Here is a 12,913-nt window from a genome sequence, read left to right as displayed (position 1 = left end):
CTCTGAACAAAGCATCATCCGAAACAAAGCGCCATTGTCATTCGGAAATCTTCATTACCTGTTCATTGAATTGAATTGATTAAGACACACAAATGTACCAATCACGGTCGATGAGGTGTATGGAGGAGAGATATAACAAACGTAATTGCAAAGAAAGTAACAACATGTACACTGGTGACGCGAACCGAAGGCGCAATGCCACGCCATGGTGAATATTTGCAACATTTCCTCATCGACACAATAGGCTGAGTACAAACACTATTTATTTCCATCCATATTTGTTGTGGGCATCTTATTCTCAGCCACCTCGTTGGGCATTTCGCATGTTGTGTACACCATCGTGTAGCACTTTCACCCTACAAATGTCATCGATATCAATATCAATCAATTATTTGAATTCTGACTATTCTATCCCCTCTGGTTCACATGCGTGATAAAATTTTGTTTCTAATAACTACTATAGAGAATGGGCACCCACAGCAACCAGCTGCGACGTAACCCATGAAGACGAGCTCTTATGGATCCCGGAATATTTTCCACTACAGAAGACAAGCACCCCAAGTCATGTTCCATTACGTATATATTTTTGTACGTATTCTGTATTTTCTAAACCCTCAAACTTCTCTCCCACTTCAACATGCCAACTCTTCATCATCTTTTTTGTTTCACAAGTCTTCCCCCACATTCCTGTAATTTTGAAATCAGAAACTGTGGTTTATGAGCCACTGGGCCATTCTTGGAAACTGCTACGGAACTTTCGTAGTTTCTACGAATTACTACCATAAAATACGGAGTTACGGCAGATCGTGAAAGACTACGGAAATCTTGTCTTTTTTTTTCTAGAATTTCTTTTAATTCCATTATCCACACCAGTTGCGAAAGGACAACACAAAAAGTTCATGCAATAATGACCAAAACTATACAATTAAAAAAATTATGCAATAATTATGAAAGAGGCTAGATTAAAGCAGCACTTAACAATCATCAAAAGACATGCAACAAAAGAGGAAGTAACAATTATCAGGGCAAAAACAAGAAAAAAAATCACTCAACTAGACAAACAGCATGAAATAAATTACAGACAGAAAGTAAAATTTATCTTTTTTTCAAACTTAAAAAAAGGAGAAGAAACAGAGGATGAGAGAGAGCAGAGAAACCTGGAGGAGAAGAATGACAGCGAAACCTGAAGATAAAAACTTAAACTAATGAACTCTTCAAAACATGGGATAGACTCAGAAGGGCTAAAAGAAAAGAACTGAATCCAAATTCTAAATCATTTCTACCCAAATTCTTCTGAGCTACAAAAAAATGGTTTCATTCCGAATACTGAAATACCGAATACGGAAAATTTAAGACAAAAAAACCAAAGTGTTTAGAAGTTTCACGGACCTTACAGTAAGAGTAAAAGGGGGGGGGGGGAAAGCTTCCTAATGAAGCTTTGAATGAATGATCTTCATAAATGGAGATAGGTACTAAGGGTAGCTCTTTTTAATATATAAAAGAATAGATGATCGCTTCAACTCTTTTGTTACAGAAAAAAAAACCAAAAAATTTTTTACAACAGTTTGTGAAAATGTAATCAAATTTTTGGATATTGAGAGGAAAATGGTCTTTTGAAATAGTTATAACATTTATTTTTAAAGGTACAACGAATGTCCTGAATGCACATACTAGGATTAGTGAGGGACAGATGACTAAGAAGCAGAACGAACCTGTGAAACAATAGTCTCATTAAAATTAAAATACCCGAGTAACCAAGAATCCAGACTAAAGTAATCTAGTCAGAGAGATTATTCATTTTGTCAAAGTTTGTACATATAGAGTATTAATGACTGATGAAGAGTGGATAGAATAATTTAGATAGTATTTAAGATAGACTTCTGATCATTTCGAGTTGAGAGAGGGAGACTTACGTATGTCATTTGATAAGTAAGGATACGTCCAATAGTGGATTACTTCCCACTTCTCACTTAAACCGTGGCAGTTGCAACAAATGAAGTGAACCCACACGACAGAGTTGCCAGGTCCTTAAAAAATTTCCAGCCAAAATCCTCTTCAAAAGTAGCCAAAAAGTAGCCAAAGTATTTGAACTTGTGCTGCCATCTATGAAGCAACAAGCGAGCTACAGTTTGACGATATTCTAACCTGCAAAAGTGGCTTATAACTCTTTTCCTATTGTAATCACTAACTCCCCCCCCCCCCCAATTTTTCCCTTTTTTGTAAAAAAATATAGTTTTTTAAAATTTTGCGAAAGTCAGGGCTACACATTCTCTCTCCTGGAAAAACGGCCCAGATATGGCCTGAAGTCTAGGCCGTCTTAAAAGCATCATGCCCCCCCCCCCCCGGAGAAATTGATTCTGCTCAGCCTTCTATCCAGACTGCAAATGCCAACTTACCAATTCACATGCTTAATCTCGCAAATCTTAACCATATCTCAATTTTTATTCCCCCCCCCCCCCGCTCTCGTTATTCAACGCCTCCGTGACGTGCCCGGGTTGGCCCATGCCTCAAGACGACGCTGCCTCAAATTGCGCATAGGTGCCTACGAAATATGGTACAATGATTTTAAAAATTAGGTATGGGTCCCAGACCAGATTTTTCACCGTCTATTAAACAAAAAATTTAAGAACTCTTCTGGGTTCCTGGCAGGGCCGTTTTAAGAGCATCATGGGCCCGAGAGCCAAGTGATTTTTCTTATTCCCTACATGGGAAATCCCCGAAAAATACAACTACCTCTCGTTTTTCTGAGGCCACTCTTCTCTTGAGGTTCCCGGGCCATGCTCGAGTGGGCGTATGCGTTAAGACAGAACTCCCGGGCTTGAGCCCTGCCAGCTCCACGCTTGTGGAGGCTACGGTTTCTTTCACAGGCTTCTGTGGTCTAGATACTGCGTTTCCCATCTGTCGGGCCGGAGCAACACCTTCTATAGCAGAAGGCCTCCGTGCGAAGCTCGTGATGTCACTGAAGTCTCCCTTATAGTGTTAGATAAACGTTTTAAACGGGAAATTCTTATGAGAATTAGTTGGAACCGAGACCACAAGCGGGGAAACGTTCTAAGTGGGAACGTAATAAGCTAAACAAAAAAAATTTAGCCGGTATTGTAGCAGGGGTCTATTTCTCATTTGCCCCGATTCTTCGATGATGACGCTATGAAAGCCTCATGCTGATGCTTAAGCCTCTATCATATGCATGCTTTGTCGAGGGTTTACAACGGTTAGGAGAATACGGGCCACTTCATTAATCTGAAAAAGTGCCGCGAGCCACTTAAGACACCTGGAAATGTGTAGAAAGCAATCAAAATAATCTGGAAGTGCCAGATCTAGATAATAAAAGTGCAGGGGCCACTCACCTGAACTATAAATATGCTGCAAGTCACTCAAAATATTTCGAAGCGTGGCGCTGCCTTCTTGAGTGATCTGGAAAATACATGTCATTCACCTAAGTCATCTGCACTCCACATAGAACAGCGTGCAAATTAAATGAAGTGGAGACGTTCCGCGGGGCGTTCAAATGATTTAGATATGTACTTTTCCGTTCGCTTAAGCTATCTGGAAATGTGCAACGGGTCGATAAAGGGATTTAATAATCATTCGTACGCCACTTGAGTGATTTGGTTATTATTCACACGACAAAAGTGTGGCCAGAGGGCCACGGTTTGAGAACTAAATTAATGAGGGAAAAACTGATTTTTTTCCAGTTAGCCTCAGTACCGATACAATAAAGAGGACATTGATTGCGATCATTGGTTTGAATAAAGCTAATTGTGTGTGTGCGTGCATATTTCACACATATTCAGGAAACAAATCATTCGTGTGAATCATTCAATTTCTGAATAACGTTCCACAAGCAATTAGAGCATGATTCCAACAAATGCGACATTTCTGATAATCCCTTTCTCGTAGAAAAGCATTTTTCTATTGACTTAACATTGCATGAATGAGCTCGGAAAAACATCTGTCAAAAATCAAATATTCTTTCCAAAAATTTGAAATAAATGTCCTGGTGATGGCGGACATTTGACGCGTCTGCTCAAAAAAATTAATAATATTTAGCGCATAATTACTCTGGTAAAGAAATCATCAATAAACAGTGGTTTTACGTTGCTTTATCATTAGAAGATGTCACGCGATGAATCTGATGACGTCACTCGAACCTTGAAAGCGAAAATTAAAAATCCAGTTTTACGGCCCAACTGACGAATGACGTCATTAATCTCTACAATGATTCGTTCCTTGGTTCTTCGCCCCACCCACAATTGATGACGTTGCACGTTCTGCGTCTCTCATTCGTTCTATGATGACGTCATGAAGTCCTTACGCTGAAGCTCGACTCAATGCCAGCCTTTTGGGTCACTTCATCAATTTGAAAACTTCGCGCGGACCACTTAATCAAGTGATCTTATAAAAAATGCTGTAGATCAATTAAGTGATCAGCCTCGGGGTCACTTGAGTGATCTGGTGATGTGCCGCGGTGATCTGTAAATACGCGACGACTCACCTGGGAAAGGGCCGACGAATATTTTAGGGGTCTGGAACTATGCCGCGATCACTTAAGTGATCTGAAAATGCGCTGCGCTGCTTGAGTGATCTAGAACTGATCTTCAAATGTCCGGTGAGTCACTTGAATGATCTGAATCCACGGATCACTCAAGTGATTTTTAAATGTGACGTGTGTGGGTTGCTTGAATGATCTCGATCTGTGCTACAGGTCACTAAAGAGATCTGGAACTGTGCAGCGGGTTGTATAAAGTGGTCAGCAAATGTGTTGTAGATCACTTAAATGATGTTGAACGGCATCGCAGGTATTCGTGGAATTTTATCCCTGACTCTTCGCTCCTCTGAGTGACTGTACGAGTATGTGAACATGAGTGAGTGAATATTCATGTGTGAACAACCAAGTGACTGACCATATGAGTGACCGAGTGATATGATTGACCATATGAGTGACCAAGTGAGTAACTGAATGATTGACCATATGATTGACTGATTGACGACCTGATTGATCGTATGAGTGACCAAGTGAGTAAATGAGTGAGTGGCCGATGGAATGACCATATGAGTGACCAAGTTGGTGACTGAGTAATTGACTGTATGAGTGACTGAATTATCGACCATATGAGTGACCAAGTAACTGAGTGAGTGTCTGAGTGATTGACCATATGAGTGACAGTGCTGATTGAAAGCTGAAGACCGAGTAATTGACTGTATGAGTGACCAAGTAAGTGACTGAGTGATTGACTATATTATTGACTGATTGTATGAGAATATGAGTGACCAGGTGAGTGAGGATTAAATTTAAAAAAAATTTAAAATTCATGCTGTGCATCCAAAAAAAAGTGTTTAAAAAATTGTGTTAAGAATAAAAAAATTAAATGACTTTTTCCCTCTAAGGTTTAAATTTTCTTCCCTAGTCATAATCTACATTTTTTGTGATCATTTTAGTGGAAATTTCATTTGAATATATTGAAAATCTGCAAAGTTATGATATATTTTCACAAATAATATTGCTTGAATGGGGTTAGCCTAAGAGACGTCTCATTCGTGAGGTTAGAAAACATTTTTTTTCTCAAAAAGTTTTTGAGATATGTACATGAAACTTTTCATGGTCAACAAGCATGGTAGAAGCAATAAATAAAAAATAATAATCGGAATCCGGGATGATGGGTTGCATTTCAGTATCTAGTTGAATGATTTGAAATCGGAACGATCCAGTCTTATTTCGATGAATTTTGTGTTGCGAGCCAGAATAAACATATTAATGGTCAAGAAACCATTATTTTTTTTCTCCAGTAATTTAATTCATATATTTAGGCGAAATTTAAAATAAAAGTTGTTTTGGTAACTGCTGTGCCTCTGGTCTAAAAATACGTTTGAAAAATTGTATTTTTTTTCTAACGAAAAATTCCACAAAAACAAAGTTTACATAATTTTTTTGCATGTAAATTTCAAATGTAAGTGTATGAATTATTTTTATTCATATTCTGTATGTTTTTGTGAACACTTTAGTGAAAAGTTCACTTGAATATATTGAAAATTGAAAAAGTTATGATTCATTTTCTCAAACAATGCCGCTTAAAAATTGAGCCTCGGAAAAGTCATCTGCATCAGTTTTTGATAAATTTCAACATTTTTTTTCTCCAAAAGTTTTAGAGATATGCAAATAATATTTCACACGGTTAATAGGGATGGTAAATGCAACAAATAAAAAAAAAATCATTGAAATCTGAGACTCGAAAGATTGTCATTAAATAATCCCATCGTTCCTGATGCTAATTACGATCCTAATTAGTTAGCCAATTAGTCATTCAAATTCGTTAAAATTAGTAAAATTGCGATTTTTATAATTTTCATAAATTTCAGAGATTGTCGTTTATCAATCACAACGATCCTGATGCTAATTAAAATGTCATTTAGTTAATTAATTAGTCATTGAAATACGTGAAAATTTGTAAATTTTCTGATATTTATAAACTTGCCATCCTGATGCTAATTTAAATCATTATTGATTAACTAATTAGTCATTCAAATTCGTGGAAATTAGCAGAATTGCGAATTTAGTAGCATGTATATCATGGGCCATATGCAAGATGAATATTTACATTGTATTGAAACTTCCTATGAAGTCGCCATCTGGTGGGCATGTGAATCTGTCCTAGGAACCAGAGAATCCACGCCAAAATGGGATCCCTCGATGACCAATTATGACAATTTAATTATCGTTTATCGAATGTCAAAATCAGCGAAAGCACGATCTCATCAGCACTGCCCATTGGGTAAACATCGTCGGCTTTGATCAAAAATCCACTCCCGAGATAAACAAAGGGAAGAAAGTCGTAGTTGTTGTTTTGCGGTTTTTCGAAATCATTTTTCTTGAAGTGACATTATTGTCTTCTTATTCTAATCTTGAGCATTCTTTTTTACTTTATTGAACTTTCTACAAAATTATTGTTAGAATAAATCTGATTTAATTTTCAGAGCTTTATTCCTTCCAAAATTTTTCATTCAACGGCTCAAGCGCCATCTTCCGAGGAATTGCTCATCACTGAATTCGTGACGATAATTTTCCGAGAGCGTCATGATAAAATCCGTATTGCAACAAAAATAATCCATGTTTCAAAGCGGAATATTCACAGAGATTTGCAAATTCAAGAAAAACTGAGGTAATTTGGGAAAGAACAGCCTAGAAAAGGACTCGGTGACTTTGTGAAGTTGCTTCGGGAGTGAGGGTCTGTCACGTGGCTTAAGCAATTCAGATTGTTCTAGTGCCCGTCATTCTCAGGAACAAGTCCAAACAGTTTCATACGAGGCTTTCATTGTTGATGGAATTTCGTTGTTCGCCAACAGAAAGAAATAAAATCATGAAATTCTGTCGAAAAACCATTGTTGTTCTCTATTATTTGTTATAATTGTTGTCGGTGATTTAACATCACTATATAAACAGTGCGAATCATCGTATCATTAAAGAAAAAAAAAAGAGAGATTCGACCACGAAAATCTCAGATGAAGCTTTTTGGTTATTTTCTTAACCGGGATTCAGCAACGCCATGATGAGATGTCTCTGGTATGGTGTTGTTGTAGGAGGATGAGGGTAATTTGATTGGTAAAGTACAGGAGCGGGTCGGCGTGGAGCGATATAAGAGCTGTGATACTGCTTCAATACAGTCTGAGTAAATTGACCCTGGAATAGCAACAGGGTCGCTTGCTAAGCTACAAAAAAAGTATATTTACTGGGGAAGAGATATGTGCCTGCAGTATTTTTTTCTGTGTTCTTGCAGCAAAACACAGATTAAGACGCGGGACGCCGTGTTACAGTGTTTATCTTAGCTACGGATCCTGGTGTAGATGTTTTTTCTGTTCAGTGACGGCCTTTTTCAAAATTAGCGTTTGAATGAAAGAACAGTACATTTTTTTCTGAGTCGTGAGACTAGCCTTAAAATAGAATTTTTATGGTTCTGGGATGAGGCGGTGGGTCAGAACCGGTAAAGCGCACTGGTGAAACCAAGGCATGACCTCGTCCGGTTTTTACTAATTACCTCAGAATGGGGTAAAGGCGAAAGAACTATGGACCGATTTCTGGATAGATTTAGATGAATTTGCGGGACGCCGCGATCATTGAATTGGATTTCAGAAAGGAGCTTGATGAATGGCATGACGATGCAATCATCAAGGGTCAAAACCTTCGCTCGGTTCTCTTACGGAATCCTAGGTTGTTCGCCAAGTGTGTATAGGCCTGAAAAGTTTGAGTGCACACTTGGCGGACACTACATTATAATAAAGGATCCTCCATTAGATATTATTCTTGAATTTTATCAACATTATAGAACAACAGATAAGCTTTCGGCAAATATAGAATTCCAAAATTGTGGATGTGTGGGGGATGGGATTTTCGTTTTCAGTGGCGCAATAATGAGGTCGAAATGAGATTTCGTGCTTTCCAGTGGTGATGGTTCCGATACGGAAAACAAAAATGACGATCATGAGCTGCGTTTTTACGAATGAGTCTCAAGAGCTTACGTCAGTTCTTCGCAACTCACTTGCGCTATTTGTAATTCATCCTTGATCAAGAAAGCAGCGGATGTACTATCTGCTCCTCATGCTTCTTCTCGTCCCATCCGTATTTTAAGCATGGGTTCATAAGCATGACATTAAGGAGACGTTCAAGAATTAAGTCAGCAAATTTTCAGCTAATTTTAACCCCCCCCCCCCCTGTCAGCAATAGTCAACAAAATTCTGACCCTCCTCCCCCTTGTCACAAAATTTCGTCAGCACTGCTCCCTATCTCCTAACGCATATTGGTGGGACCAGAAACTTACGCAGGAGGGGGCATAGGGGGGCAAGTGCATCTCCGCCTACCAGACGAAAAAAAAATATTTAATGCAAAAACTATTTTGTTAAATTAAAATTTCGAAATAAAATATCTTTATATCTTATTATAATCAATTTCTGTTAATTTCAATGTTATTTGGAGGGTAAGAAGTCAAAATTTCTGTTTAAGGAATTAATTGTGCCCCACACCCTTTAAGCAATACATGGCAAACCCTTGACCCGTGGACCAAATCTGGCCCTTAAGTTTGTCTGATATGGATTACCTCCTGAAACCTTAATTTTGTAAAAATGAACTAAGCAGTGAAGTTATTCCAGCGTGTAACCATTCTAATGGTTGTAACGTACGGGATAATGGCGCAAATACTGAGTGCGTGCCTTTTATTCACTGTGACGCAGAATTGCATACGACTTCTTCTTCTACTTCTTCCCCAGGTTACACATGCACCTCGTACACATTCCCCTGCGGAATTTCTAACGAATCGGCACATGCCAGAATGCGTGGCCCCTAATGTATTTATGTAGCGCTTGTTCAGTATTCATGCTGCCATCTGTCGTTCATGGAAGTTTGATCTTTCAGGTCAGTTTATAAGCTTTGTTTATAAGGAGCGTAGCTGAATGAAGAATTCAGTTGTTTATACCTGAGCTTCCCCATCACCACATAAGGCACTTCTGATTTTGAGAGTAGGTAGCAGCACCAACAATATTTTTAGAAATGAATTTCTTAAAGTATTCGTGAGTATCAAATTAATTTTAATTCCCTTTTAAAATTGTTAGTGCGATTGTGAATTTGCGGAAACGCTACAAGCCCAAAAAAAAAAAAAAAAAAAAAACTGCTTTGGCGGCGTAACATTTCGAGTCACCCAGTACATACGGGTTTTGTAATTGCGTAACGCAGTGACAAAACTGTTCATGTGAACATAATAATGATTCATTACCAGGATTTCAAGCCCATCGGAAAATATAAGTAAGGGGCCATTCAAGTATTACGTAAGCAGATTTTCAGCCATTTTTTACCCCCTTCCCCCCCTGTCAGCAGCTTAGAATATTTCATGACCAGATAAGCGGAGTGACGGGTTAACCGGGTGACGCACTAACGAGGTTTGACTGTATATATGTAAACTATCGAAACAAGCTACAGTAGAGACATGGTTATGCTGATATTGCTCCTAGGAATTTCGAGAATTTTGAAAAATCTCCAGTTTTGAATTGGCTGCACCTAATGATACCGAAACTGTTCCAGAGAACTTAATGTGCAATTTAACGTTCAACCAGGATCCGAAAAAACCGGATAGATATCGAAGAACATGATGAAAATTAGTCGCTTCGATTAAGGAGAGATGTGTTGCGTATTTCAGTGTATGCAAATGTGACTAAGCAGCTCGCGCATCGACGCCATGCTTTTATATACCTGTCGAGAAAGCAATGGCTCTCACGATGTTTTTCAGATCCTGTCCAACAAGTCTTAATCTGATCTGTTACTTGTTGAGCTTTATTAAATACATTCAGTTGGATATCACAGCGTGATCATCAGACCTACAAGATTCCGACACAACAAACCTGTAAAAACAAATTTTATTGACAAGTTTACACACAACAGATATTCTTCTTGAGCATCATTTTCGGACATTTTAAATCGATCCTTCAATTTTCTTGGGCCACTTGAAATAATCACAAGCAAATAAATAACACGTTGATCCAATGAAAAAAAAAATTCACTATGTGAAATACCTAGTGCTAATACATTCAAATAAGCGACTTTTTGTGTGTCGATATGGGATACTGAGAAAAATAAAACCCATCAGTGTAGTAGCAGTATGCATTGAGAGAGTTTCATTAATAACCTAGTTTCCACGTCAACCTATAAAAGTTTTACAGAAAACTATAGTTGAAATTGTCAAGCTTGTGCAAACTTCTCACAGAATAAAAGAAGCAGCATTCACTTCATTTTCTAAAATAGGTTAGGGGCCATTCAAGTATTACGTAAGCAGATTTTTTTTTAGCCATTTTTGACCCCCCCCCCTTGTCAGCAAAATATCGTCAGCAGCTTAGAATATTTCATATCTTCAAAAAAGGTGGTTGATGACGTAAGCAACCCTCAAACCCCCCCTCCCCCCCTTGCCATCAAGTGTCAGTAAATCCGAAACCCCCTCGATGCTGACGTAATACTTGAATGATCCCTTATGGAAGAGTTCTCATTGGATTTTTTTTGTGTGTGTGGAATTATTCTCTCCCCCCTCCCCCCTTTATCTCTTGATTGAGGTGTATGTTCTCCCACTGAAATATCGTGATATGACCACGGCTTGGGAAATCGTAAAAAATCTAGGCACCAGATCAACATTATTTTCCTGAGAAAATTAGGTGCAAAACAATGTTTTTTTGTTGTTTTTTCTTCTGCTTTTAAAAAACATCGTGACTCCTTTCCATGTTCCTACATATGCGGGTATAAGTTCCAAAAATTTGAAATAGTTCTCGGACTTGAATTTAAAAACCAAATCAAAGGAAAATTTAGGGACCAATACCAATTCTTTTGTCGCCATGGCGAGCTGGGATTTTACGAACCCTGATTCGGACATATTCTCGTGTGTGTGCGTGTTAAGCTATTTGCTTTACACTGCCAATTTCATTTGAAGTCTCTTCAGAATGAATCAGCTTTTGCTTCTTCAGATGAGAACTGGTTAGAAATTTCTGGTAACAAAAATCGCATTCATGTGGATTCTCCTCGTGTGCACACTTTTGTGTTTGGATAAATTGCTACTTTGAGAAAATGTTTTACAACAGATATCACACTTGTACGGCTTCTCTCTAGTATGGACCCTGCGGTGTAATTTTAAATCGCCTACTTGAGAAAATGTTTTACCACAGATTTTACAGCCATGTGGCTTCTCTCCAGTGTGGACCCTTTTGTGTGTATTAAAATTGTTTGCTCTAGAAAATGTTTTACGACAGATATCACACTCGTAGGGCTTCTCTCCAGTGTGGACCCTGTGGTGTACTTTTAAATGGACCAGTTGAGAAAATATTTTACGGCAGATTTCGCATTCGTGTGGCTTATCTCCTGTATGGACTCTTTTGTGTCTGTTTAAACTGTCTGCTCGAGAAAATTTTTTACTGCAGATATCACACTGATGTGGCTTCCCTCTAGTATGGACTCCGTGGTGTGATTTTAAATTGCCAAGTTGAGAAAATGTTTTACCACAGATTTCGCACTCATGTGGCTTCTTCCCAGTGTGGACTTTTTTGTGCCTATTTAAATTGTTTACTACGTGGAATGTTTTAAAACAGACATCACATTCATATATCTTCTCTACAGTGTGGATCTTGTTGTGCACTTTTAAATTGCCTATTTGAGAAAATGTCTTACCACAAGTTTCACACTCGTGCGGCTTCTCTCCCGTGTGAATTCTTTTGTGAGTATTTAAATTACTACTCTGAGAAAATGTTTTACCACAGACATCACACTCATGTGCTGTCTCTTTCGTTTGGACGTTTTTGTGCATATTCAAAATGCTGGAGCTAGAAAGCATTTTACTACAAATATCACAAAATGTGGATGTTATAATAACCTACAAGAGAAAATGTTTTACCAATGTGTTTTCACACTCGTGTGACTTCTCCCTAGTGTGGAATGTTTTGTGTTGGTAAAAAAGTGAAATGTCAGAAACTTTTGCCCTCCACTATGGGCCCTCGATTTGTTATTTAACGTGCCTACTCGAAAAAAATATTTACCAAAGAATTCCCATTCGTGTTGCTTCTTCTATGCATGCATTCTTTTGGATGCATCACAATTATATGATGCCCCTTACGTGTGGAAAGTTTTGTGTACATTTGCATTCTTTGCAAAACAATTCTTTTCATAAAATTCACATTCATTTGGCACCTCCTCAAAGTCAATTTTTGTGTGCTTGTTTGAAGTGTTCATCTGATGAAATGTTCTTCCACAGATGTGGCTTCTTTTTTGTAGATTTAAAAATTGCTGATTTACTAGAGATATCCTGCCGATGTGTTTTTTCTACAGTGTGCGAGTCTAATATTTCATTTGAGTCTAATACTTTTACGGACACTAGTCTAAATCATTCTTTTCAACAATGTT

The 12,913-nt window shown here is 38.1% G+C and overlaps 1 protein-coding gene across 1 annotated transcript in view; it reads right to left on the bottom strand.

The window, feature by feature from the left end:
- Nucleotides 1–6,776, bottom strand: part of LOC149065071 (trypsin-3-like) — a 33,465-nt gene extending 26,689 nt beyond the window's left edge. The window contains exon 1 of the mRNA XM_089254425.1: nucleotides 6,597–6,776. Within this exon, the coding sequence (XP_089110551.1) occupies nucleotides 6,597–6,638 (42 nt within the window). The 5' untranslated portion in view covers nucleotides 6,639–6,776. The remainder of the gene's footprint in view (nucleotides 1–6,596) is intronic.
- Between the last annotated feature and the right edge of the window lie 6,137 nt (nucleotides 6,777–12,913).

The sequence above is a fragment of the Pholcus phalangioides genome, unplaced genomic scaffold (genome assembly GCF_987345545.1).
Source record: "Pholcus phalangioides strain wild (caught in Gottingen) unplaced genomic scaffold, Ppha-v1.0 ptg000041l_1, whole genome shotgun sequence".
NCBI lineage: Eukaryota > Metazoa > Arthropoda > Arachnida > Araneae > Pholcidae > Pholcus > Pholcus phalangioides.
This window is presented reverse-complemented; position numbering and strand designations above follow the sequence as displayed.